Below are 26,856 nucleotides of genomic sequence, written 5' to 3' on the forward strand. Positions count from 1 at the left end.
CCTTGGGGACTCCCAACTTAAATAACTTTATTTCTAATTTTCAAATTGGAAATGTCAGTATGTGCAACAATGTACATTACTTGAGTCTCCAGAGAGCTTTCATTTAAAAAATCTGATGAGGTTTATGGAACAATCCTAAACTTTTGGTTTTTATACATAATATTATAGTAAGCATTTATATTGGTACCACTCCTCACACAAACACACCTTCCTGTAGCCTTCCTGTTTTTATCTAGAATTAAAAGGGAAGGGAAAACCTTAAAAGAGCTTTAGGCCAAAGAATCTTGGGGTTCAGCTTACTCAGCTTCAACTTTAATTTCTGAGCTCTTAAGACCCACTTGCGTGATAAGAGTAATTCTGCCACCACTCTCCCGGGGCAGGGCGGGGGTGGTAAGCGCCTTCGGAGAGAAACTCAATTCCGTGTACCGCAGCCGGATTCCAGCGCTTCCTGAGAATAGAAAAAACGCTGGGTGGCGTTTTACACAGGCCAGGCTTTTTTCTTCCAGCCCCTTAGTCACGTGGCGCCCTCTTGAGCCCCTGGCCCACCGGCCACTTGCTGGGTTGCTGATGAAGCTCTCCCTCCCGGGAGGATGCGCTGGGGGTTCACGGCTGCCGGATTCTGGAAAAGCCGGGGACCTCCGGGGTCACAGCCACCAGACCAAAGGCTCCGGTCCCGAACCCGAGCGGGGATGAGCTCCCAGGTGACGCGAGCTGCCAGCCTTCCATTCGAGGGACACTTGGCAGGTCCCCGAAGTTTTCCCCAGAGACAGGACTCGCAACAGGTCAGAGGCAGGACCAGGAGGGGTCGGGCGGAGCCTAACTCCCCCGCGGCCGGTGAATCAGCACCACCCAGCGCCGGGGCCAGCCATTTCCAGCCAATGCCAGACCTGAGGAGGAGTAGCGAGGCCGCTGGCCACCAGCCACTCAGGGCTCACCGGACCTGGAGAAAGGTGACATCATCGTAGCTGGGAGGTGTCCGAAGGCTCCACCAATGGGAGGCAGGTGAAGTGGCTAGCCTTCTACAGCTCTTGGCCAATACTAACAAAGCAAAAGGGGGCCCGGTTGTCGGTATAGAACCAATGGAAAACAGGGGAAAAGCACGAGGCGGAGTTGCGAATCCTGTCACCAATTGGAAAGAGGGGGGTGGAGCCCGGGCCTTGTCAAGCGTGACCAACCACCGAGAGGAGCGGACTTTGAGGGGCGGAGCTGTGGTGTCCTCTCCCAATCGCACAAGGCCAGGGGCGGGGTATTCTTTAGGGTGCCCAATGAGGAACGCAGCCGAAGCGGGCCTGTCAAGAGAAGGGGCTGGGGGCGGGGGGATGGTGAGTCGGGGATAAACACTCCGCGGCGGTGGCGGCTGCTGCTCTGCTCCGGGTTCTGTCACCGTGTCGGCGGTGCCCAGCTCACTGGCCCCCTCCCCCTCCCGGCGAGCGTGTTCGCCAGTGGCTCCTTCAGCCCTGCTCCGCGGGGTCCACAGCGGGGCGCGGGTGTCCGGCGGCCGCGGCGAGCCTGTGGGCAGTGGGGGTTGGTCCCGTGGCTCCGGCCCCCGGTGCAGAATGGCGGCGGCGGTTCGGATGAACATCCAGATGCTGCTGGAGGCGGCCGACTATCTGGAGCGGCGGGAGAGAGGTGCACGGGGACTGGGGGGCGTCTGGCCCGAGCCGGGGCCGGGGGTCCTGAGGGACGGGGCGGTGGGTCAGGGAGCCCAGCCTCTCCGGGGGTGGTTGGAGGCGCCGAGAGCGCGACCGCGAGCGCTCCCAACCCCTCCGGCTTTCCCCACGCGCGCTCTGAAAGGAGGCCTCTGCTGCCCCAAAAGCAATGAATGGGGGTGAGAAAGAAGCTGCTGTCCCCCAGGTCCTGGGCGCAACCTCCTCCCCACCCCCTTGCGAGTAGGGTTGCCCAGAGCCTTCTCAGCCAGTCCCCTCTGATTTAACCTCACCTGCGCTGGTGCCCGCCAGCCCCCAAGTGGGCCTGCGCCCTGTCTCCCAAGCCGAGGAGCAGTGTCTCGCCTGGCCCCGGGTCGGGGTTCGCCCCGCACCTTCGCCTGAGGTTGCTCCCACTTAATCCACACCAACCTGCTGGACATTGCTAATGGGCGACCAAAGCTCGGCGAGCTTAAGCCACTTGCTGTGTCTTTCTCAACAATGAGCAACTGGAATCTTCTTTTACACCTGCTTGGAACTAAGGGTATTTACACAATTAAAAAAAAAAAAATCATTGTTCTCAGAATTCCACCTTGCTCTGTTTAGTTATTTCCACAATATTCTTTTAAAGATAAATAAATAAATGAAAAGGGGGAAACTATGAAAGGGATGGAGTATTAAATGTTCTAGGCTCATTCATTAACTGGATCCTCCGGTTTTCTAGAAGCTGAACATGGTTATGCCTCCATGTTACCATACAATAACAAGGACAGAGATGCCTTAAAACGGAGGAATAAATCCAAGAAGAATAACAGCAGTAGCAGGTAATTTGGTAAATATTTCTCTTTCTCATCTAGATTATACTGTAGGTGATATAAATGGCAGAATGTAAGTTGTCTGTTGTGATTATAACCCTGTAAATACATTAAGTGGTGATCATGATTCAGTACTGCACACATGGTCTTAAGACATTTGAGGAAGCAGCCCTTCAGTTTAAGTTGAGAGGACTGAAAAGAAAAAGAAAAATGTTTGCATTTCTTTATGAGCTCTTTTAAATTTTAATTTTGCTTTTTTCCCCTTGCTGAACAAAAATTTGTGAAAGCTTTAAGTGAGATTAGCAATAATGTCAATATTTCACCTTCAGAAGTTGCAAGTTCAGAGCCAGAAAATGCTGGACATTTTCAATTTCCTTTTCATAATGAAGATTTTAGAAACATTAAGTGATAATCTAATTTTTCACATCTATTTATAATGGCAAAGATGAATGATTGAGGTTAAAGCCTACCTCTCTAGTGATGGAGGAACAAATAGTATTGAACTACTAATATGTTACCTTTTTGTGTTAGCCTCACAAATTGCCTTATAGTTCTTAAAAGCTATAAATTTCACTGGAAAGTATTTAATTAATGGTCAGTGAAATTGTATATTAAAGTCCTAAGCATAGTTCCTGGTACATATAAATACTCCATCATTCTTCTCACCACTTTTTCCTTCTCTTTTCCCTTAAAATTTTATTTGGCTAGGAATTCTGTTTTATTAGATTCATTCAAGTTTACCTTTCTTGCTAGATTAAAATCATTGACATTTTCATCACTAATTTAGAATCCTTATCCTTCTCTCACTCTCATGAATAACTTGTTGCAAGTAACTATGTGGGTAGCCTCTGTGGCTTAATACAGACCATTTAAGGCTGGAAAGGTCCCACTTAAACCTAAAACTCACTTGTTCTTGTTGCCTAGTCTGGCCTTGGTTCACCCCTGGTCCTTAGTATTAGTAGAATCACAGGATGTGAGTAGCACCTTTGTGCCATGCTCTTGACTAAGATGCACATGAAGGATGAACCTGCTAATTACCTGGTGGATTTTCCTTGTCCTCCCATCTTAAATATAACCTGAAGGTTGTAGCCAATGATTCTGTGGATGGGCTAAAACCCTTTAGGAAGGATGTAAGTATTGACTTGGATTACACATGGTATCAAAACAACTAAGCTGTGTTGCATTTTGTTACAGTTTAAACTTTTAAATTTTTGTTTGAAAAAACTTTGAAACCTTTCAGTTTATTTTATTTTTTTTGAAAAAGCATAGTCTACTTTTGCTTTTATTGTCCATGTTATTAATGCTTAAATACCTTAACACTTTATTTTTTCCTAAGTTTCACGAAAGATTGTGGGGGGATTTTCAGTAGTAGTGGAAAGTAGAAAAGAAGATGTTGTTGAAGATAAATGGCTTGGTCCAGAAAAGATGATTAGGAAAGAAAACTGATATTTGAGAATTTTAAACCAAGAAATGGATTCTTTTTAGTAACAAGCATTATTCCTACAAAGTGGCCACAATTTCTGATATTTAAAAAAAAACAACTCATATCTTCTATTAATGGGTTTGGTTTGCTTTCCATGTTTAGAGACAAAAGACTATCAGAGTTGTCCATGTATTTGACTAACAAGGAATTCATGTACTATATTAAGTGGCATATGGAGCTCTGAGGGACTATGATTTTACCTGGAGATGGCACCAAGCAAACATATGAAGCAAGAACAGGTAGTTTTATTTAAGTGCGATCACTTCTTTCATGACCTGTCAGAATGTCCCTTAGCTGAGGAGTAAGTCATCTCAACAGAGACGACAGTTTGACTCCTTGGTTTGAATCAGCTTTATATTCAAGGCCATATATGATCAGGATTTTGAACTGAGATGAGGGCGGGGGAGAATATACTGCTAGTTTACAGAACAGTAGTTTATTCCTGGTTATTCAGGTTGAAATGCTGTGCTCTTTGCTTATAGAGTCTGAGGCAGTACTTGTCCTTGAACAACAAAAAAATAAGATTTAACTATTATGTCAAACTTCTTGGGAACTGAAAATGCAGTTTATTTAAAAGCTGTTTGTAAAAAAAATGAAATTTGAATATTGATTGTTTGGGAACCATCCAAAAACTACTGGAATAGGGGAAGATGAAACATTTTTTTCCTTGCCCACTGATTTTTTAAATCAGTAATTATTTATAATTGAAATCTAGAGTTTATTGTTGTTTTATTTTTTAAGAGACAAGATCTCACTAGGTTGCCTAGATTGGCCTCCTACTTACTCCTGGGTTTAAGCAATCTTCCGCCTCTAGAGTAGCTGGGATTACAGGCATGAGCCACCATTCCCAACTCTAGAGCTTTTCAAAATATGTTTTGTCACATTAGTAAAGTAGGTTTTAGCAGTCATGTGAAGAGGAAGTTCAGTTCTTTTATGACAGAGGCTGGCAGGTGCAGTGGCACACACCTGTAATCCTAGCAACTCAGGAGGCTAAGGCAGGAGGATCACAAGTTCAAGGACAGCCTTGGCAATTTAGAAATACCCTGCCTCAAAATAATAAGTAAAAAGGGCTAGGGATGTAGCTCAGTGGTAGGGTGCTCTTGGGCTCAATCCCCAATACCATAAAACAAACAAACAAAAACCTGCTAAATAGCTGAACTGACAAGAAGAGTCTTTCTGAACCCAAGGACATTTCTCATTTTTCACACTGTAGTTTGACTTAGTTATCTTTTCATCTGAAATTTGACCTATATCAGTGATTCAAGAGTTACCAAATCTTCAATAATCACATGGAAAAGTTTTGACACGGGATACCTATGTATTCTTATAATGCTTTAATTAAAAATGTAAATGCATAACCATCAATAGGCAGCAAGCAATCTCTGAATCACTTTTGAAATGGTTACTTTTTATTAATAACTAACTCAGTTTTAGCAAATAAAATGCACTTCAGCAATGACCTAGCCATTAGGTAGACGTCTCCCTTTAAAAAGCACCATGTTTCGACACTCTTAAGTAATTAGGTAAAATTTGTAGTTTCCAAGACTCTGTTCAGAGTTTGGAAAGAGTTGTGCTTCTTATGTTGTTGGTTTTTTTTTTTTTTTAAGTTTTTCTTGGAAATTCAATGTTATATAACTATATAAATCTCTCTCTCTATATATACATCTCTTTAAAGAATCCAGAAATGTTGGATATGAGTACTGTGCAGGCTGCTATTTTCTACTGCCTTTTCAACCTATTCGCCTTACTTTCCACCTACTTACTGATGGCCCTTGACCAGAGCTAAACAGGGAAATTTTAACCAGCTGTTGTCATTTACTTTCATATATTAAAAAAAAAAAAAATCTGTTAAGTCTCCAATTTCTTATTCCCATTTAAAAGTAAAATGCCACATAATTTAAAGCCAAAGGTTTGCAACATACGCTGGGTTTCTTGGTAACTATGGTATCCTGCTGGTCATTGAAGGAAATAAACCTTAGAAAAATGTACCTAACGAATGGTGATGGATAGCCAAGTAAATCAATTGAAAACTTTAAGTTTTGAGGTCCATGTATCATTTACCTAGAAAGTAAATATTCTAAAGCTTAAAATACCATCGTTATTCTCATTTCTTTTTTCCTCATAAATAAAAATTCATCTCCCAAGGGCCTCATAGAAGAGAAATTTTAGTGCAGGCCTAGAAGTTTCCCATTTCAAGACAACACCCTGCGCTCACCCAGACACATATAATTTCACTGCCTCCCATCTGTGGTGCAGGTGAACTTGGTGGTGAAGTTCCCAATGTAAATGAGTAACTGCTCATCCTCAAGGTAATCTTCCTCCATGGTTGCTGGGAGACTTTATCTCCTAGACTCAGTAAGGCCACCAGTTATGGCCCCACAGAATCCAGGACCTGAGCTATGGCATAAACTCCTAAGCTGATTAGATTCCAGAAAATTTCAGTAAGAAATGTCAAGATTCAGCTCCTTTGTAAGGCTGGAGGTTGCCAAGTTCATAACTGGTTAGGAAGGCATTGGATGAGGACACTAAAGAGGGGCCACATTGACTGACTTCCTGTGACTTTGTGGAAACTTTTCCATAAAATCTTAAACTAGATCTAATCTTCAAAGTCAACTATTAACACACTAATAAATATAATTTTACACCCCCCCCCCACCTTTTATCCAAAGCTTTCTCATTAATTTTGCAGTTGTTACCTCACTGATCCATGCTTTTCAGTGGTTTATTGGCAATAATTTTTATTCCCATTTTACAGAAGAATTAATCAAGGATAGGATTATAAAAATTTTAAAATCGTCTATAGTACTGATCAGTGGCAAAACTGAACTTTGAATTCCACCCTAACTTCTGCTTTAACTAGCCAATTGTCTCTGTGTTAAGCTGAGTTTTGGAAACCCCTCCCTAAAATCACTTGATAGCTATTCAACAGTAGCATCTTTCGGAAGGCTGTTAATTCATGGAGACAAAAGATTGGGGGAGGATTATTTTATTGTTTAAAACTGTAAGCTATAGTCAAACAACTTAAATTAAATTTTGGTGTATGCTACCCCTAGAAAAACCTGCAGGGGTAGGGTGGGGGTGCCACCTCCTCTGTTTTACCCTAAAGAAAGCTTTGTGGTATTATATAATCCAAATTCACATTGCATTGCACTGCTGTTTTTCTCTTTGTATAAATAGACTCTTTTCTTTCCTTTCTTCAAAAGGATTACTTTTGTACCAGGAAATGTCACTGCTCCTTGAACTCTGTTATAGATATTTACATTTATCTAACTTCCCAAATGGACTAATTTCTTTGGAGCCCATGAATTTTTCTCCCTTTCTCTTTTATCTTACCAACTTTGGACAGAAAGAAGTTAAAATAATTGTTTTGATGTTGAAATTTAGTCCTTTGAGACAAGAATAATCTTGTTGTTTCCTCTTTCAGATCAACTCACAATGAAATGGAGAAGAATAGGTGAGCTGGGGATTTGGGAGGTGGAATGTGGGGTGTTTTGATGCATTTTCTATTCAAGTTTTTGGTTGCTTTTATTTTTCTCTCTTCCTATTGGTGGCACCTGATTTAAGAGTTTACTCAGGGCCCTTTAAGCAGCATTGCTCATAAATCTTGAATGGATGAAGAGCTTGACAGTTCCAAAGACCATACCCTTGACCCGTCCCCAGCCCCAGAGGACTCCTGAGGAATAAATGCCTTTATGTAGTTATCCCGCAGACTATAGCATGTTAATTCCTAGGCCATATTTCTACAAATAACATTTTTAAAAATGTACATACTACTGAATATAATTGGCAATGCTGTCTTAAATCATGTATACACACATACACACTTGTGTATACATATATGTGTGTAAACTTGCAATTTAGTTGTGAATGAAGATTCTCAAAATTCAAGCAAATATGTGTATGGCGGAAATTTGGAGATAGTGACCAACAAGAGAAGGCCTGCTGCCCTCACTGGGCTCCATTGTGCCACAAGCCTGAGTTGATTCTCTTTCACCTTGATTGCCTCTTACTGTTTATTTAATTCTTTATTTTCCAAATGAAGTTGCCCATCCGTCAGTGACATAGCCTAGTGGTTCCCAACTCTGCTTGCATGTAACCATCATTTGCAATGCTTTTATTTTAACATTTTTAAAAATCTTTTCATGTTAAATACATCATATACATACACTTGTGTATTTTATGGGGGTAGAAAATAGATGTTTATTTCTTCTGATTCTATAAAATAACTTTTTATTATAGAAAATTTCAAATATACAAACGTAGAGTGAATAATGTAATCAAGTCTTGTGTCTCCACCACCAGTTTCAGTAATTATTAACATTTTTGCCAATCTTCTATAATCAAAACTATCCCTCTTCATGGAATATTGTAAAGCAGATTTTCTATTTCTAGTAAAGACTCTTTAAAAAAAATGATACTCACTTTTTACTATGCTGAAAAACAATTAATGGCAATTTTTTGTGGAGCTTTAAAAAAAAAAAAAATGCCCAGACCTCATCCTTAGCAATTCTGACTTAATTGGTTTGGGTTGAGACTCTGTACTAGTATTTTTCAAAAGCTCCCCAGGTGATTCTCATGTGCAGCCAGGGCTGAGAACCATCGAGCAAGTCTCGTTCTAGTCTCTGAGCTCCCATCAACTTGAAATGTGGGCTACCCATCCAAATTGAATGGCTTTCTCAGTGCCCTGCATGAACAAGAAGATAATGTGTAACGATGGCTCTGTAAATACATGTGACTGTTTCATGCAAACCTTCTTTGAAAAAGGAGTCTGACTCTGAAAGTCAGGATCTGAATGATATTGATATTTTATCAGTAAAAGGGCAGACTAGACCCTTACCAGGGAAGATCTTGGAAAAGGATGAACATTTAGCCTTTCCTCACTGCAATATCTTCTATGTGTGTGTGCACACACACGCGTACAATGTTGGTTGAGTGCCTTAGTGTACATGTAATTTTTCCCCATCCCTTCTTCCCTCTTAGCTGTTCTGCGATTGTGACAGACCATGTTTCCTTTGTGCTTAGAACTTATACATTGTGGACTAGAAACTCAAAGGTATTATCTTTGGAAAGGTGGGCAGCTGTGGCTTTCCTTTCTCATCTTTAGATTTACTCCTTTCTTCTGCCTTTGCAGCAAACTGGGTAAACTGGGAGGGACTATTTCTGCTGAGAAGGCTTCTAGTTCTCCTTCTCTCCTCTAACCTTTTAATTAGGCATTTATTTGTACAATTACTAAAATTTCATCCTTTCAGGTAAAGACTCTTAGACTAGCTAGACCTCTTTGTGCCTTTTACCTCTGCAAGAATTCCACACAATATTAAAGCATCATTTATTTTAGAAACTCAGGGGTGTTTATTTTCTGTCTACTTGTGGCCCAAGAGCTTGGGCTGTGTACTGGGTATTAGGTGAGTTCATACCAGGGCATCTAATCAGTGAGGTCCTCATCCCAGAGAAATGTGTGGTTTGTCTAAAGAGAAACATGCAGGGACTGTTTCAATGAATATGCTAAGTGATTGAAGTATGCACAGGACTCTGTGGAGGCAAAAATTCTAGAAAACTGGATTTGAAGTCATTATTGGGCTAGCTGCTTATAATTCAGATTGCTTCCATATGACCAATTTTTACTTGTGAAAGGATTAGTCTTCCCCCCCACCCTCCACTTTCCTTTCTTTTTGGAATTTGGTCCTATAAGGTCTTAATAATTATTTCACTGGTCTAGAGCATGTGAACAGAAGAGAAGAAAGTAAGGACTCAATTTACTTAATTTAACCAAGCATTGGTTGCTGCAGTTCAGGGAAGGAGTTTAAAATTGTCAGGCTTTTCTCCTTTGTTTGTGCAGATACTTAAGAGTTTTTTAGTTTTAAGATCAAAGAGCTACTCTTATAATCTCCCTGGCTTTGGTAGCTGATGCCTATAAAGAATACTACTCTGCTAAATGCTAATACATGTTAGCCTTTTTTTTACCTTAAAACAAAACAAAAGATTGTCAGGGCTCTCAAAAAATAAAAAGCAACTTATGATAAGAAGTTCTAAAATTAGGAAATTGTATAATTCACTATACTTCTTCTTAGAAGCCTTTTCTGTGGGTGAGCCGATGTGGCTCAGTGGTAGAGCACCTTCCTAGAATGTGTGAGGGCCTGGGTTCAATCCCCAGTATTGCAAAAAAGTAGCTAGGTGAAACCTTTCTGTGGTACCTTAGAGGTTCTTAATAATTAGTGTTATAGGTTATCAGGATCCACTATGAGGATATTAGATTCAACATTGTGACTTTTAAGTAACTTGGTATCGGTGGGAGGGTAAAAGAAGACATCTAGAACGGTGGCGATGGTATCTTCTACTCAGTAGAATAAGCATTGGTTATGTACCTACAGCCATGTAGTTGGCATTGGGAGTACTGAGCCCAGGAACGACCAAGGCCCTGCCATGGGGAGCTGTTTCCATATTACTCCAGCGAGGTCCTGTTTGTTGGCCCTGTTGTTGTCCCATGGCCTGCAGCATTGTAACTAATTGGGGAGTGGGGGTGAAACCTCCTAAGGAAACACCCTTGTGTTGGTATACATGGTGTTTCCTTTCCTTTTCTTTTTTGTTATTTAAACTCATCTTGTAAAAATATTTGAGAAATATAGAAAATAATACTAAAAACTAAAATTTTGTCAGAAATAAACTAAGATAACTTCAAAATATTTCTTTCCAATTATTTTGGAAAATAACTCTAAAAATATAGATTAGTGTAAAAAAATAAGAAAATTCAGAAAAGCACAAAGAACATAAAAATCATCTGTAATAGGCCTCTCAGGGATAACAACTGGTAACATTTGTTCCACATCCATCTAGATTTTTGTATATTTTTAAGATCAACATAGGATTATATATTAAATAATTGTAGTTTGTTTCTTTTCAAGTTACTTTATGGACATTTTCCATTGTCATTAAATCTCCATCTCCAGCATTACTTTTAGTAAATGCTCAGTATTATGTCATATGGTTGTGTCGTAACTCCTATAACCATTCCCCTAATGTAGGTTCTTCCCAGTGTTTTGTCAATGTAACTAATGCTTCCTCAAACTGACTTGTAGATACACCTCTGTTCAACATCATCTTTATTTCCATAGGACAAATTTGTAGCTGTGTAATTAATGGCATACAGGTTTTTATGATTTTAGATGTTGATTATTAGGTTGCCCACCAGGCAAATTACAGACAGTATTTTTCTTATGCCTTTACAGTTGATATTATAACTTAAGACTTTTATCAGTTTGATAAGTCAAAAACAACAGCAACAAAAAACACACAAAGGCAATTTGTTTTAATTTGCATTTCTTGTATTACTAGCACAGTTGAAGAATTTTCATGTGTGTATGAGTATGTGTTGCTGTTAAATAACCTTTGTCTAATTTTATATACTATAGAGTTTATCCCTCCCTCCCTCCCTCCCTCTCCCCCCCCCTCTTCTTTTTGCAGTACTGAGGATTAAACCCAAGACCTCACACATGTTAGGCCATTGTTCTATGACTGAGCTACATCCCCTGCCCAACTCTTTTTATTTTAAAAAGATTCAATAATGTAAAGGATATATATAGAAGATATTACCCCTTTTTTAATTCACATAATTGTCCAGTTTGTCATTTACCTTCAGGAAATCGGTCTCCTCTCACTGATTGAAGTTGATGCCTCTGGTGTATACTTAACTGCTGTGTGTGCCCAAGTCTGTCCCTAGACTTGTTCTTGTAGTCCACTGATTCATTGATCCATCTCTTTTTCCTTGCCTTTATAAAAGTATTTTTAATCATTGAGGTTCCATTATTTATTTCAGAGTCTAGTAAAGCAAATCTCTTCTTGCTTTCATTTTCCTTCCTTTTTTAATTTTTCCATTTTTTTTTACCAGTTTATTTTTTCCGACAAATTTTTAACCAAACTGTCAGTTCCCATCCCCCAAATTCTTTGAGGATTTTAAAAAATCAAAATCACACAGTTCCAATATAAATTAATCTTTAAAAAGTTTATGTTTACATATTAGGTCTTTCCACTCAGGCTTTGGTGTGAGTCTTAATTTATTCAGACCTCTTTACCATGTCCAAGTAAAGTTTTGCATTGTTTCCTTGTAGATCATCCACATTTCTTGCAAAAGCTAATTCCGAGTTTATATGTTTTTATATTGCTGTTGGTTTCCCATTGAAGTTAACTAATCAATTCTTGTTTGAGTATAGGAAATCTTTTAACCTTTAGTTGTTCTGTCCTGTTTATTGATGATAATTCTCCTGTTTCTTTCTCTTAGCTTTGAATTACTCTGCTCTAAATGCCTTTCAGTAAACCCTACAGCAAATGGGGACTGTGATTACATGTAAGTTGCAACCAACAGGTCAGGAGGCAGTGCTAGAATGGACTCTTTCAAAAGAAGGCTCTGGCATCTCCTTTAATAGTAGACACCCACTTTTCTGGAATGGTACATATGCAGGCCTTGCTGGAATTAGGCAGCTGGTCTAGACAGGTTACCTCTGCCAGAGTCTTCTGACCCTATGACAAAAGATTTTTGTGTGTGCTCTGTTGGGAAGACTCAGCAGCCTGATCTAAGCTGTTATTTCCATTTGGTCAAACAGGATTTCAGTGACATCTGGTCTGGCATGAGAAACCATTTCAGTCAGGTCTCTTCTGGCAGAATGTTCTAATTTATCACAGTTCCCTGTAGTCCTTTCTTTGGCATTCTGACTTTTCAAATGACCATGTTCCTCATATAGGAAGGCCGAGGGCCTGACTTATGCATGGGACCTGGGTTGTGGTATGTATTGCACCACTCTTACTGCTTCTGAACTCCCTTGACCACATTCAGGTTTCATCTAGGATGTCATAACAAATCCACATTTGTCGCCACATGGGGTAAGGGCATGCCTATTCATTATAGAGGGTCAGCATAGGGATCAGTGTGCAAATCCCAGTCCGTGCTAACAAAGTGGAGGAGATTTGTACCATTAGAGTCTCTTTTCTGCAGTATACCTTTTGTGTAGATGGCATTTGCCCTTGGAAGCACTTGGAGAAAAGACCAATGCTGGTTATTTTACTAATTTCCAATCCCCTAACTGGAGCACTGGGGGCTACTCCCTGATTTGTTGTCAAGGGAATTAATAGTCAAAGAGTGGGATAGAACTAGCCATACTAATTATAATATTAAAGTAAAAATTAGGTTCTGGAAAGGAAATTTAGCAAGGTATACATTAGTAAAGAAGCAGTCTTAGCCGGGCACTGGCGCATGCCTGTAATCCCAGCAACTTGGGGGAGCTGAGAGGCAGGAGGATCATGAGTTCAAAGCCAGCCTCAGCAAAAACAACTCAGTGAGACCCTGTCTCTAAATAAAATACAAAATAGGGCTGGGGATGTGGCTCAGTGGTTGAGTGGCCCTGAGTTCAATCCCAGGTACCCGTCCCCAACCCCCAAAAAGAAGTGATCTTATTTCTTCAAAATGTAGCCACCATGAGTTATTATTTATACATTACTCACTGAGTATATTATTACCTTTGTATTTTCTACAAAGATGTGTCAGCACAGTTGTGAGGAATCTTCAGAACCTTCCAGGTTCCAATTAAGTTAGTAATAATGATGCATTTGACAATCATTATCCCTCAAGGGAGAAATAATGTCTCAAGGGATCATTTTAGAAAAAGAAGAAAAGTACTTCCCCACCTCCCAAAGCATGATTTGTTGTCTTCATCTGGATTTTTTGTTTTAAGGCTTTGTTCTCAACCCAAAATCTATTATGACTCTTATTCACTCTTAGGGACTAATTTTTGATTCCTTAATAAGACTTGTTTCTTCTTACCCTATACTAAATCCCCTCTTTTTCTTACTATGCAGCTTACGCATAACTACATCTGAAATTATTTTTATTTGACCTCTAATTATCCTATAGAATTTATGACACTAGTAATTGGCTAAGTCTGTGCCAACATCAAGGTTAGAGATAAAATGATGAAACCTCAGAGTTAAATAAGCTGTTCTTTCTTTTTGGACAATAATCTTTGGCTCAATTTTAATGAAAAACTAGTACTCAGGAAGGTCAGATATATCATGTTTCTTAGGTAAGGCTATCATGAATTACCAAAGATATCACATTCTACTCTTATGTCAGTGTCTACAGATGCATTATTATTTCTAGGCTCCAGTGGGTTAACAAGAAATAGAAGACAAAGTCACTTCCATTATTTGGTAATGAACAAAATAGATGAGTTAGATACATAAGAGGTCCACAGTGTATGAATGAATGAATGAACATGATCTATTTGGGGGGAGGGGAAGAAGGGTATGATAGACTACAAAAGCTTGAAAATCTTTTAGGGAAATATAAATTAAACAAGATGCTTATAGATAAGGGAGGAGAAAAAACATTTGGTAGAGGGCAAAGAGGAGGCTGTTCTAGAGCTTCAGGTGAGAGGGGATATTTTTCATGGTAGCCAAGATAAATCATTTTGCTGTAACTCATTTACTTTGATCACTGTGACTAAATTTTTGCACCTCAAAGGCAGGGACTTAGTCTTATTCAGCATATATTCCAGTACTTGGGAAAGTAGTAGCACATAGTAATCCTTTGAGAAATGTGTGAAACAAATATATACTTCAAGATGTCCACCCATGAACTTAATGACTTATCTACCCTCTTTACTGACTGTCATTCTGCCTTGACCTTATAATTCTTTTTTTCTCTTATACTTTGCTGTGAAAGTCTGAGGGAGAGAGTAATTTCAGTTACACCTTCAATAAATAAAAGTAATTACCAATAACAGTGCTTCCCCAAACATGTACACATGTGCGTAGATGAACATTGACACCTCATTTGATAGCACTTTCAATCTTGACTACATCCAAGTCAGGAAGAATCCTAGGTATAGAATACTAAATTCTGGAGCTATTCTCTTCCTACAGTATTACTCTTTTTTGTTAAAACTGTTCCCCAGGTTATATATCTACCAGCCTGAGAGAGAGAGAGGAATAGATTCAAGCTTAAATCTGGAGGCAAAAATATAAGAAGAGCTCGTTCAGAGTTGTCTAAGGGCACACTCTGGATAGCCCAGGTGCCTTCTGTCAGACCAGAGCTGCCTTCAGTTATAACTTCCTTCACTTGGATTTTTGGTTTTCCATCCTTCATGACTGACAAGTGGCATGCGACTATATTTTATATTTAAATCTTTTATCTGTTGGAATTTATTTTGATGTTGACCTCCCCACTCCCTTGCCATTTTCCAAACAAACATTTCCCCTACCAAGGAACTGGAGTGTTATCTTCCTTATATGCTAAATTCATATCTACTCTTAGGTTTGTTTCTGGTGACTTTTATTCTGTTCACTTGATTTGCCTGTCTGTTCTTGCATTAGTCCTATGCTGTTTTTAATTATTGAAGCTTTATAATATAATTTAATATCTGGTACAGCACATTCCTCCTCATTAGTCTTCTTTTTCAAAAAATTTGGCAGTCTCACACATTTATTCTTCTAAATGAAGTTTAAACTAATTTTCCAGCATTAAAAAGAATACTGTTGAGATTTTGTTTTCTTGGAATTGTGTTAAATTTGTAGACAAACTTGGGAAACAGTGACATTTTTACTTTGAGGGTTCATATCCAGGAATGTGCTATTTTTCCACTTACTCAGATTTGCTTGTGTCCTTCAGCTATGTTTTATTGTTTTCTTCCCATAGATCCTTCCCAAACTGTTACAACTGTTTGCTCCTAAATATGCTATAGTTTCTTCTTACTGTGAGAGCTTTTAGTTGTCTGTATGTGCCTGACTTTGCAGGCTAGTGCACACTGGCCCCTTTACCTTTCTGTGGCCATTGCAGTGGAGGTGCGGGAGGGAGGCCCAGGCCCTTCAGGAAGCTTCTCCTGGAGTGAGGCAGATGCTTCCCTCCTGTCCTTGGAATCCTTTCCACCTGCTTCTACATGGTGTGTGGCTACAAAGCAATCTTTCCCTTTATATTTATTAGCTTTATAAAGTATTTGCTGATTTTGAAATGTAAAAAAGTAATACTTTTAGCATAAACAATATCTGCATTTCCATAGAAAAAGGATTTAATTTTTTCATTAAATATTTTAATGACAAAAGAGAACTGTTTTCTTTAAGGAAGAGTTCAGCAAACTGAGTTTTATCAGATAGCCTCTTTCCACCTCGTGACACACTTGGAGTTCCCTGTTGGTTGTAAGAGGAGTGTTAGAGCGCTGTAATTGTTTGTTTGCGCACAGTAATTACCCTTCTTGAGAGGAAACTAGGATTGAAAGAATAACTGCAGCCATGCACAAAGCACTCCATGTCAGACCCTGGCTCAGGTCCTATGTTCCTATAGACCAGAACTATATCAGCCTGTATATAATAATCAAAGTGATCTTTCTAAAGAATTAGCAGGTGAAGTTTGTTAAAGTTCATAACCTAGGTACAAAGCAGTATGGATCAGCATTAAAACATGCTTTCAGGGCAGGAGGGAGCCAATGTTTGGCACAACACCCCTCTGCTAGGGCTGGGAGCTGGGAGGCAGCTCTTGGCAGCAGGAGGACTATCCCACGAAGATGTTATGGGAGGAGATCCAAGTGGAGGGGTCAGATTGAGGTATCGGGTGGCTTGCTGTTGAGTGTATGTGGCAAAACCCCTGCTAGTTCCCCAAGGGTAGTTAGACCTAGGTCAAAATGGGACAGAGACTGAGAGGAAAGAGCTGAAATAGGTGGTGGTTCTGCTTGTTTTGGATCTGGGAGTTCGGTGGGGTACCTTGGATTAGCCACAGGATTCCAGATTCCAGGATGATGGGGGGAGTGTGTGTGTGTGTGTCTCAGTTGAAGTAAGAATCCTTACTGGAAGCTGTTACCAAGGAGTCCATTTGTTTCTTTATCTGGTGCAGGGGTTGGATTTCACTACAGTATGATGGAACTGAGCCTGTTTAATATCCCTCCTCTGTGGTTGGCCCAGGTTCTGGCATGGGGAGGTGTCTGCAGGTGGTGGCATGTGGGCAGGACAGCCATCAGGTTGGAGCAGTAAGGTGTTGGGAAAGGCAAGGAAGACCCTGACAAAGACAGAAGTTGGCTTTGGATCTCTACAAAATAACTCTGGTTCTATTTTTTTTTTTTTTAAGAACTGGGCCAGAAAACCCTGAATGAACAGGTATTACCCTCAGCTTGATTAGTCGAAAGTCTTATTACTAGTTCACGCTGGAAGTGTCACTTGGAAACCCACATTTGGGTAGTGAAAATAGTGCTTTTTGGGCTATACTGCTGTCTAACTAGAAATGACAATGCATTGAAAGATGACTTTATTACATTTTTATCAGTGGACAAACTTCCTAAAAAATTTACATACTCATATCTGTATTTAAACTCACATCATAAAGACTAAAATGATACTGTTGTGAATCATGTAGTCATTGCAAATATCAAGTAGGCTCAAAAATGTCTAAATATAATTTTAATTTTTTAACTTTTTCTCCTGATTTGAAAATCAGTCTTCAAACCTTACAGTAAGAAATAAGCTGGTGAGAATAAATATGTAACTACAGAAGTGACTAGTTATACTTCCTCATTGTGTTTCTGAAATCATGATCTATTTTCATGGCTCTTTTTGAGGAATGTTGTCCATGGTGAACAATTTATCCACAGCTTCCACTTTTCTTTATTTTTTTTCCCATGCAATAGTGGGAGGAGCAACCTGCTCATGTGAGTCTTTGCTTATGGCTCTTCCACAAGGACAGGTTTTCAGAGCCAGTAGAAGTCTTATAAAATACTATAAAGCATTTGTGCCCTTACGTCTTCCCAGCTCAGAAATGAATGCTGTTCTCCTCGAGCTTGTCAAAGTTTAGAGGCTCCTGGAGCAGCCAGGAAAATTTCCTCATGATCTAGACGAGGCAGGGGCTCAGGAGAACATCTAACCAGAACTTCCTAGATTTGCCTTTGGGGAATATCCCACATCTGGTAGAGGTTGTGAATTGCCTTCCTAGGTCAGTATCATGCCTGTTTATTGAGGGTTTTGGGGTGTTTTTTTAAACCTGTATTCTCAGCTTTTGCTAATATAGTAACATTCTTCCTTACATTCTTATTTAACATTCTTAGATAAATGCATATTTATCTGAAGGCGTAAGACTGAGTACAACTGCAGGTGCAAAGATGTAGTGGAGTTGGACTCTGTCCTCTAGAGCTTAAAGTCTAGTTGGACAGATGACACAAGCCACTCAGCAAACATTTATTTAGCCTGTGTGTGCTGGGGGCACTGTGCCTACACAGCAATGATTAAGCTGCAGACCCAACTTACTAAGGAGTTTGCAGCAAATGGTTAGGAAGCAAATACCAAACAACGTGGGCAGATCAGTGAACTTCCCAGGGAGTAGTGGTAACCAGTAGGCCCCCAGGAAGTACAGCATCTGCATGTGCTGGGATGGCTTGGGAAAGCTCTAAGGAGGTGATGGGCTTAAGCAGGTACTCCAAATCTTGGCTGTTTCTCTCATGGAATCTTGGCTGTTTCATTCATGGAATCTGCTTGATTCTAGAATATAGCCCAAATCAAAATTTCAATGAAGGGTAAATTTCCAAAATTGTGAGGACTCTTGTTTTCCTGGTCATTCTGTGATAAAAGATTCTCTTTAGTGGGTAGTTTGCTTCCTTCTCATCCAACCTCTGTCTCTCTCCCACTCCGTCCCATTGCACCATTGTCTATGCTCCAGAACAAGAAGCAATTCTGCTCAGCTGTCCAACTGGCTTGTTAGTATAGCAAAGGCAATGACATCCTTTTTTCATATTTAAAAACAAAATTAACTTTTTGAATTGCAATACGGTTACATGGTTGAAAGACCAAAAAGTATAAAGAATTATTCAGGCCAGGCATGGTAGCGCATGCCTATAATCCCAGCAGTTCAGGAGGCTGAGTCAGGAGGATTGTGAGTTCAAAGCCAGCCTCAGCTAAAGCAAGGCACTAAGCAACTCAGTGAGACCCTGTCTCTAAATAAAATACAAAATAGGACTGGGGACTTGGCTAAGTGGTCAAGTGCCCCTGAGTTAAAAAAAAAAAAAAAAAAAGTTTCAGTAAAAATTTCCCTTTCTCCCTCCCTTATCTATCTAACTATTCCTTGTCTTCTCTCTACCCAGCCAGTCATTAGTCTCTTACAAATAATTCCAGTTTATGAACTTAAAAGGAAACATGAATATAGATTCTTGTTTACTGTCTGTTTTACACAAATAGCATATCATGCTCATGCTTTGATGTCTTGCTCTTCCTCACTTCATAACAGTTCTGGGAAGAGACCTTTCCCACAGTACGTGGAGCACATTCTCTCTCCAAGGTCCTCCACCATGTGATGTGCCATAGTGTATTTAATCAGTGCCCCATGGTGGTCATTTGTGTTGTTGCCATCTTTGCTATTACAAATAAAGCCTACCACCACAAGAATGGGATCCTAATTAGTTTAAGTTATACTCCATACAAGTATAATATGTCAAAATTGACTCTACTGTCATATACGTCTAAAAAGAACAAATGAAAAAATAAAGCCTCGGTGAATATTGGTACACATGTCATTCATTGATGCACGTAAATGCAGCATTAATACAGTTCTGGTACTCTAGTGGTTTTGAACAGGGGTCTTTTACAAAGAGAAGTATGGGTTTAAAAGGATTCTCCATTTGGCGTATCATTATTTTCTGATTTGGATGTTCTAAATACAAATAGATTGTTCTATAATACAAAAAGATTTAACTTTGAAACCCTGGATTTTGCTTCTTAGTGCTTTTTCCCAGAGTTGTCTGGCTGCAAACCAAGTTTATTTGGCAAGAGGTAGCATTTGCCATCACTGGGCCTGGGCAACTTCGTACACTTTAAGAACGCACTCTTTCTGGGGCATCTTCCAGCCCACTGTGAAATTCTCACATGCTACTGCAATCTTGTTTTTGTAGGCGGGCTCATCTTCGCTTGTGCTTAGAGAAGTTAAAGGTGTTGGTGCCACTGGGACCCGAATCAAATCGACACACTACGTTGAGTTTATTAACAAAAGCCAAATTGCACATAAAGGTAAGTGTGTCTTGGGATGCCTCTTTGTCTTTTCCTATCTAGTAAGGGCTTATCTGTTGTTATCGGGGACAAACAAAGGCATCTCTCTAGGACAGTCCTGTCCTCTGAACTCCTCCACCCTGAATACAGACATCTCCAGTGCAACACGTCCAAACCGAGTATTCCTCACGTCCAGAGTTCAGTGGTCCATCCATCTTTCCTTGCAACTGTATAAACTAGAAACTCGGGGTCCTTGGGTGGCTCCTGTCCCTTGACCGTATACCTAAACCATCCCCAAGACCTAACTATTTCACAGCTTCGTCTACCTTCATCTTCACCCTAACACACTTCAACAAAACCTTCAGGATCAGGATGTGGGATCTCCCTACATCTCTCTCACCTGCACTCCAGTCAGCTATCCATGCTTCCTGAGGACAATCCTGCCAAAGCACAAGTCAACACATTCCTCTTTTTAAATTCTTGGGTCACTCAGGACAAACTGTGTCACCACCTCCCCAACACACACCAGGCTCCGCCTGACCTCGACCTCCCTGCCTATGCAGCAGCATCTCATGCCACAGATGTCCCTCTCTCCAGCCCTCTTCCAGTCTCTTGCGCTTGTCATGTTCTCTTACCACAGGGCCATTGCACATGCTGCTCCCTCTGTGGTGCACATCCTCCCTCTTCTCCACTCATCCTCCAGATCTCAGCCCACATCCACCTACTCAGAGAAGACTTCACTGACTTTCCTGACTCCGTCACCTTCCTGTGACAGGTGGTGCTGTCATTAGGCATCTCAGTCTCTCTCAACCCTTGTCATAGTAGACATTTGGCAGTGGTTTGTGTGACTAGTGGGTGTCCCCATTATTAAACTGCAGAGTCCACAAGAGAGGAACTAGGCCTTTGTGTCCACCTTATGTCCCCAGCAACTCAGTGTCTAACCCAGAGGCCCCCTTCAGTGACCAGCTTGAGATATGTTCAAACTTCTGAAAGCCATAGCCAAAATCAATGCTTGGCATGTTTTTATAGTCATATCTTGACTGGATAGATATCACTTTAATTTTGGTTAGTAGCCTGCATGCATGACAATTCTGCGAGGAAAAGAACCTCTATTTAAAGCCAAACAGCTACAATTAAACACTTCTCTTAATTATCTGAAGAATATGAGAAGCTAAGGGGCAGATTTATAAAAATAAGTTATCTATGGAAATGTGTCTTATAAGCTCTTCTGTTGGACAATTTGGAATCAAGACTCCAAAGGGAACTGTTATTTCCTGCTAACAAACAGAAGTTAATTGAGATTGGGCATGACACAAAAAAAAGTGCTTATGTAATTGGGACATGTTCTTGAATAAACATAATTTTAAATAGAAGTGTGTTTCTTTAGCTCCCATCATATGCAATTTTCTATTCAGAAAGATGAGGTATTCAAAGGATCGCTGCAGCCCAGGGAGGCCAGGTTGAGGGGTATGGGATGCCAGCATGTTGGAGCTCAGCCTCCCCGTGACAGACCAGTGCCCACATTGTGCCAGCACTGTCGGAGCTGAAGGAGTTAGATGAAGCCACAGTCCCTGACCAGCGCCCTCCTGTCTCAAAGAGGCGCTTGACAAGTGACATGCCAAATGGCTCCTAGGGACAGCTGGCACATATCACTGTTGGAAGAAAAGATGCAGGGTTACTGCTGATTCAGAAATTCCCTGCGGGCTCTACCAACTACCCCTTGACTTGCAGAAACTTGAAGATTGTGACAGAAAAGCTGTTCACCAAATAGATCAACTTCAGCGCGAGCAGCGACACCTGAAGAGGCAGCTGGAGAAGCTGGGCATTGAGAGGATGCGGATGGACAGCACCGGCTCCACAGTGTCCTCGGAGCGCTCAGACTCTGACAGGGGTAAGTGTCCTCCCTCCTCCACCTGCCAGCCAGGGAACAGCGCTGCTCAGGGGAGGCTTGATAGGGAAGATGGAATTGCTTGTGACTTAGGGAAGTAGATAGAGTAGGGCGACTGCAGGAGTCACCCCCTCTCCTATCAGGTCGCAGGGTCCAAAGAAGGGTTGGTTGGGGGTGGTCTGGTTTTCAGCCTGGATTTTCTGCAGATTGACTTCACTAACACGTGCATCTCTCACACGTGCCCTGCAGAAGAAATCGATGTCGACGTGGAAAGCACAGACTATCTCACAGGGGACCTGGACTGGAGCAGCAGCAGTGTGAGTGATTCTGACGAGCGGGGCAGCATGCAGAGCCTCGGCAGTGACGAGGGCTACTCCAGCTCCGGCATCAAGAGAACAAAGCTCCAGGACAGTCATAAGACGTGTCTCGGGCTCTAAGAGAGTGGTCGCTGGGCTGCCTCCCTGGTGGTTCTCCCCGTCGGATCGATTAGGTAGTGTATTGGACCTGCCCACGCCGCCCTTGCACGTAAACTTCAGTGTACCACCTTTACCAAATCAGCTTTGTAAAAGTTTTCGAGGAAGTGCGTAGGATTGTGGGTTTCTGATTGCATCCACTAGCTTCTCTCTCTCCATAAAAATTCGTCTCTGAGAGACTGTACATTCCAATCAATTCGAAGCACCCAAGAATTCTTAAGCAATTTTCACATCTCAGCAACTTCCCCTCTTCTTTACTGTCCTCAGTAGCTGACCAGACCTTTCTTAAAGTTTTCTGGCTTACTATGTTACTTGCCTAGGAGAAATGTCCGAGTGTGTCTTGTGCTTAGGAAACCGAAGGAAACAGACTTTTAAAGTTGAGATCCTGATCTCAGAACTCCAAAGTAAGCTTTGAAAGCAGGATTTAAGAGCACTTAACCGTGGACCTCACCCCGTGAGGAAGTCAGGAATACCTCCAGAAAACACCCTCCACACACACCTTGCTGATCCCCGACCGCCGCCGCGTGTGGATGGGAGCAGTATTTCTCACTTTAGAACGGACACCTTGGCAGCGTGTCTTTGGGTCGCACAGCTTAGGAAAGTTCCATCGTTGTTTGTTCCCACAAACACAACGGTACGATCTCTGTGTGCGCTGTCCTTGGACCTCGCTGTGTACTGCTGTCTCAAGGCACATTTCCCCTCCAAGTTTGTTATGCTACTTGTCTCTGGAACATTTTTTTTTCCTACCTCAGAGATAAATGAGATCTCCATTTCCCACTTCACAAAAGTGATTATGCCTCTTTTCCCCCCCACCCCAAATAAGTGACATTTGGTCCAAGTCTAATCTATTTTCCTATTTAACTTTCAGCAATAACTGAGCTTTGGCCCTAGCTGAGCTAGTGGCCATCATCAGTGAGAGGAAAGTCCGCATTTCTACTCTCTGAGTCGCAGGTGGACGGAGGGGCTGTACAGTGTTACTAGAACTCCTCTCCTAATGGATTCTTTTTGGACACACCCAGAAACTTCTTTATGGAGGCTTTTGGGTTGATAGTTTAAAAGGCTGATTTTTCTCTTTGGTTATGATTTCTCCCTTAAGTGGTCTCCCACTTTGTAGCATTTTTATTTAAGCTAAAACAGAGCACATGTATATGTACATAAGACACATTAAATCTATAAATACTATTTATTCATTTTATATAAACTAATGTAATGGAAAATAAATTCTTATGACTGTGCTTTTATAGATGTTCTAGAAACTTTGTATGTAGGTATCTACAAATTTGGTTCATTCCCCTGAATATTTTTGCATTCATATCTTTGAGGTCTTAATGTTTTCAGCCTCTAGTGAATCTTTTTCATTGAAGTTGAACCATTTGTAAAATCTGTGACGCTGCAGCAGAGTGTGTGTCACAAAGTGATGGGACATTCCTAAAATCCACAGATGTACCGCGACCTAAGGGCTCAGTGGCTGACTCAGCAACGGGCAGCCATCCCACGCTGCCCTGCTGGGCTGCGGTCACTAGCGCATCACAGCCTCACAGCTCATCCAGCGCCTCCACTTTCACACAAGTCAAGTCAAGTTCAAATGCACTCCATACAGGAGCTCATTCTCTACATGAAGAGCAGCCTAAACGAAGCAAGATCACTTTTGTGGGTTTTCTTTTTTTTTTTTTTTTAATGATTTGTTAATGTATTTTTTAAAAAATGTCTTTAATTGGAAGTAGTGGACTCCTAAATGATTCCAAAGTCATCTGTAATAATTCTGTTTTGGTTTTGTTCTGCTTTTTCTTCATTTCGGCTTTGGGTGGGGGGAGGGGCAGATAATACAAAGGATTTTTTTTTTTTTTATTGGTTGGAATCTTTTCCAATTACCAGCTGAAGATTTGCACTGAAATACAACTTGTATGCCTTTTGCATTTTTAAAGCCTGCTTCCTGAATTTAAGCAGAGTGGTAGTGTTCAAAGAGCCAGCTCAGCCTGTAACATGTTTGAAAAGATATATCTGCACTTTGAGGTCCCTTTCGAATGCCATTCGCTAGACCTCTCAAGCATTTTGTATGATTGCTACATCCAAGCGCCTCACAAGTCCACAATGCTGATGGATGCCGCGTGGCATTGAAAACTCAAGACTTTGGAAAAGCTTGTGGGCTTGCATTGGGGGAGGGAAGGGAACAGAATTTGTGTACTTGTTTGTTTAATTTAGAAATAAGGCATCTGAGAGATGCCATTATTTTCTGTGTTTTAATTGTTGTGCCTTTGAGTTAAACTGCATTTTTGTCTTTTGGTTGAAATATGAAATGTACTGTCCCAATATAAAACAGTAATTATTTGACCTTTGCACTGTTTGTCTGGTCCTTTTCAATTTGATTGCATCTAAGTGTAGATCTCTATATTTTTAATGCACTTGTGAAAAACTGACACCAGGGTTAGACATTACTTTCAAAGTTCAAGGTAGACCGAGTCAGCATGCTAGACAGGCTTTTCTCTCTAACCAAAACTGTAACCTTCAGGACCAGCAAACTCAGCCCAAGGCAGCTAATCCCCTTCCCCATGTGGCTGAACTGCAGCCGTGATTCGCCAATCTGTCCTCTCTCGTTCACTGATCCACCAGCGTGACTGCTAAGAGCTATAGAGTCTTTTTGATTGTTTCGTTTTTTTAAGCAAAATGAAAACCTTTCTATTAGGGTCGATGGGGGGAGGAGACGAGCAAAGATATAAACCCCAGCCTTTAAGACGTTGACAATTGTACGTAAATATAGATATGTATAAATATAGGCACATGCATATTTTTATGTGAAAGTTCTTTTTAAAAAAAACTAAAAAGAAATCTAAACTGCACTCTTATTGATACCATCGTAATGCAAATGGAAAAAGAAGAGAACATCATCTGATTTAATTTCATGCCATGAAAAATATATATATACGTGTGCTTCTGTTAACATTCCCTAAAAACCCAGCTTTCCATCCCTTGTTGGCATTGAATGGTGGGCTGAGCACCCAGGGTGTTTTGCTTGCGGTTTTCTTTTGCTTAGCAGAGATCTTGAACTCTTCAAGGTGCTGATAGAAACTGCTGGCTCCTTTCTCTACTCACAGACTTGATGCTAGTTTAGCGATTCAAAGAGCATCACATTTTTGAGCAGACCCTAGAGTCTCCCTGTCAACCCAAGACTAAAACAATTCCATCTTCAATTCAAACTTGAGCATTAAGTAGGACCTGGCCCTGCAAATGGGCCACTTGAGTGGTGGCTGTTGTGTTGTTCTTTAAGGTGGGCATTTTCCTTTAAGCTCTACTTTTTCAAAAGAAACAAACGTCTCTCCCTGGGTTTCCTATGGGCCTCTCTCTCTTGTCTCTGGAGTGGCCAAGAACAAATCCTGGGGTCTGAAAAAAATATATATATGTAAACTAGGTGAGATGTGATGCTCAAAATAACCTCTTAGCAATATCCTGGGGCTTGAGAATGGATTTTGTGGACTTTTTTCCTCTTGCCTTTTTCCTCATCCTTTAAAGAGAGAACTTATTTTTGAAAAGCATATATATTATATATACACACACACACACGCATTATTATTTAGGTTTTTATTCCATACTGTACTGGCAAGAATACCACTTTCATCGAATCTTGGTCTTTTCTGTTTCTTCTTTACTTGTGTCCCCCAGATTTCTTCGTCTTCCCCTCTTTACCTTCCCTGCGTGTTGAACACCAGGTAGTAAGAGCCTGAAAGGCAGTTTTCTGCATGTCCATCTGTCCTTTTTCTGTCTGACTCTGATGCATTATGTTTTGGTAGCTGGCTACTCCTGACTTAAGAATCCTTCCTGGGAGAAGACAACCCAAGACCCTTTCCCATGAGGTGGTTTTCCTCACTCTACACCTTCAGATCTCTGTAGACCGGAGGATATTTTGTGTTCAAAGATAGTGGGGTTGGGGTGGGTGGGTACAATATGTGACTTATCATGATATTTTTCATTATCAATATTTGTTACCCGATTTTCTTATACTGTGTTCTTCTGGAAGAAGCAATAATTGGCACTGCTAGATTCAGCTATTGAATGGCTGAAGAAATTGAGTATGTTTGTCTTCTCTCTCAAAATCATAAAATGAGAATTTGTAAGGCACCCAATTCTAAAATTGATTTAGATTTTTAATTTTGATTTCTTATCCTACCTGAGGGGGTGATGGGTTGAAGGGGGCCTCCTTCATTTTAGCTTTTACCTGAGAACCAAACTGCCTTTACCCCCTGTCTCTAGAATTGGTGCTCTTGAAATATTGCTGTTAACCATCAGTTGGGGGTGGGGGCACCTTCCTAAAGGTAAACACAGCCTAAACAGGGGAGTAGCCAATGAAAGAATGGGAAATTCTGTTTCCAGATGTTTATTTCTTTATGTAAATAAGACGCCAATGTAAATCCCGTGTCAAGACCATAGAGAATGGTGCTTTTTATTACAGTTAGCACATGCATTTTTAGAAACAATTACATGTTTTAGAGAATCTTTGCTGTGTATATGTAAACTTCTGTATTGTTCAACTGTTAACAAATAAATTATTTCATTATTAAAGAGA

The 26,856-nt window shown here is 40.7% G+C and overlaps 1 protein-coding gene and 1 long non-coding RNA gene across 2 annotated transcripts; one reads left to right on the plus strand and one right to left on the minus strand.

Annotated features, from left to right (window-relative positions):
• On the minus strand, positions 1-1,030 carry LOC114091944 (uncharacterized). The gene is made up of 2 exons (XR_003582601.2): positions 547-1,030; positions 1-448 (listed from the first exon to the last, which is right to left on the minus strand). It is a non-coding gene; the product is annotated as an uncharacterized lncRNA (long non-coding RNA).
• Positions 1,031-1,332: 302 nt separating this feature from the next.
• On the plus strand, positions 1,333-26,856 carry Mxd1 (MAX dimerization protein 1). Its single transcript, XM_027934597.2, has 6 exons — positions 1,333-1,629; positions 2,368-2,467; positions 7,366-7,395; positions 19,844-19,958; positions 21,669-21,828; positions 22,075-26,856. Exons 1-6 carry the CDS (start codon positions 1,557-1,559, stop codon positions 22,260-22,262), a joined length of 666 nt encoding a protein of 221 aa, XP_027790398.1. The 5' UTR covers positions 1,333-1,556; the 3' UTR covers positions 22,263-26,856.

This window comes from Marmota flaviventris, chromosome 14, assembly GCF_047511675.1.
Source record: "Marmota flaviventris isolate mMarFla1 chromosome 14, mMarFla1.hap1, whole genome shotgun sequence".
Taxonomy (NCBI): Eukaryota; Metazoa; Chordata; class Mammalia; order Rodentia; family Sciuridae; genus Marmota; species Marmota flaviventris.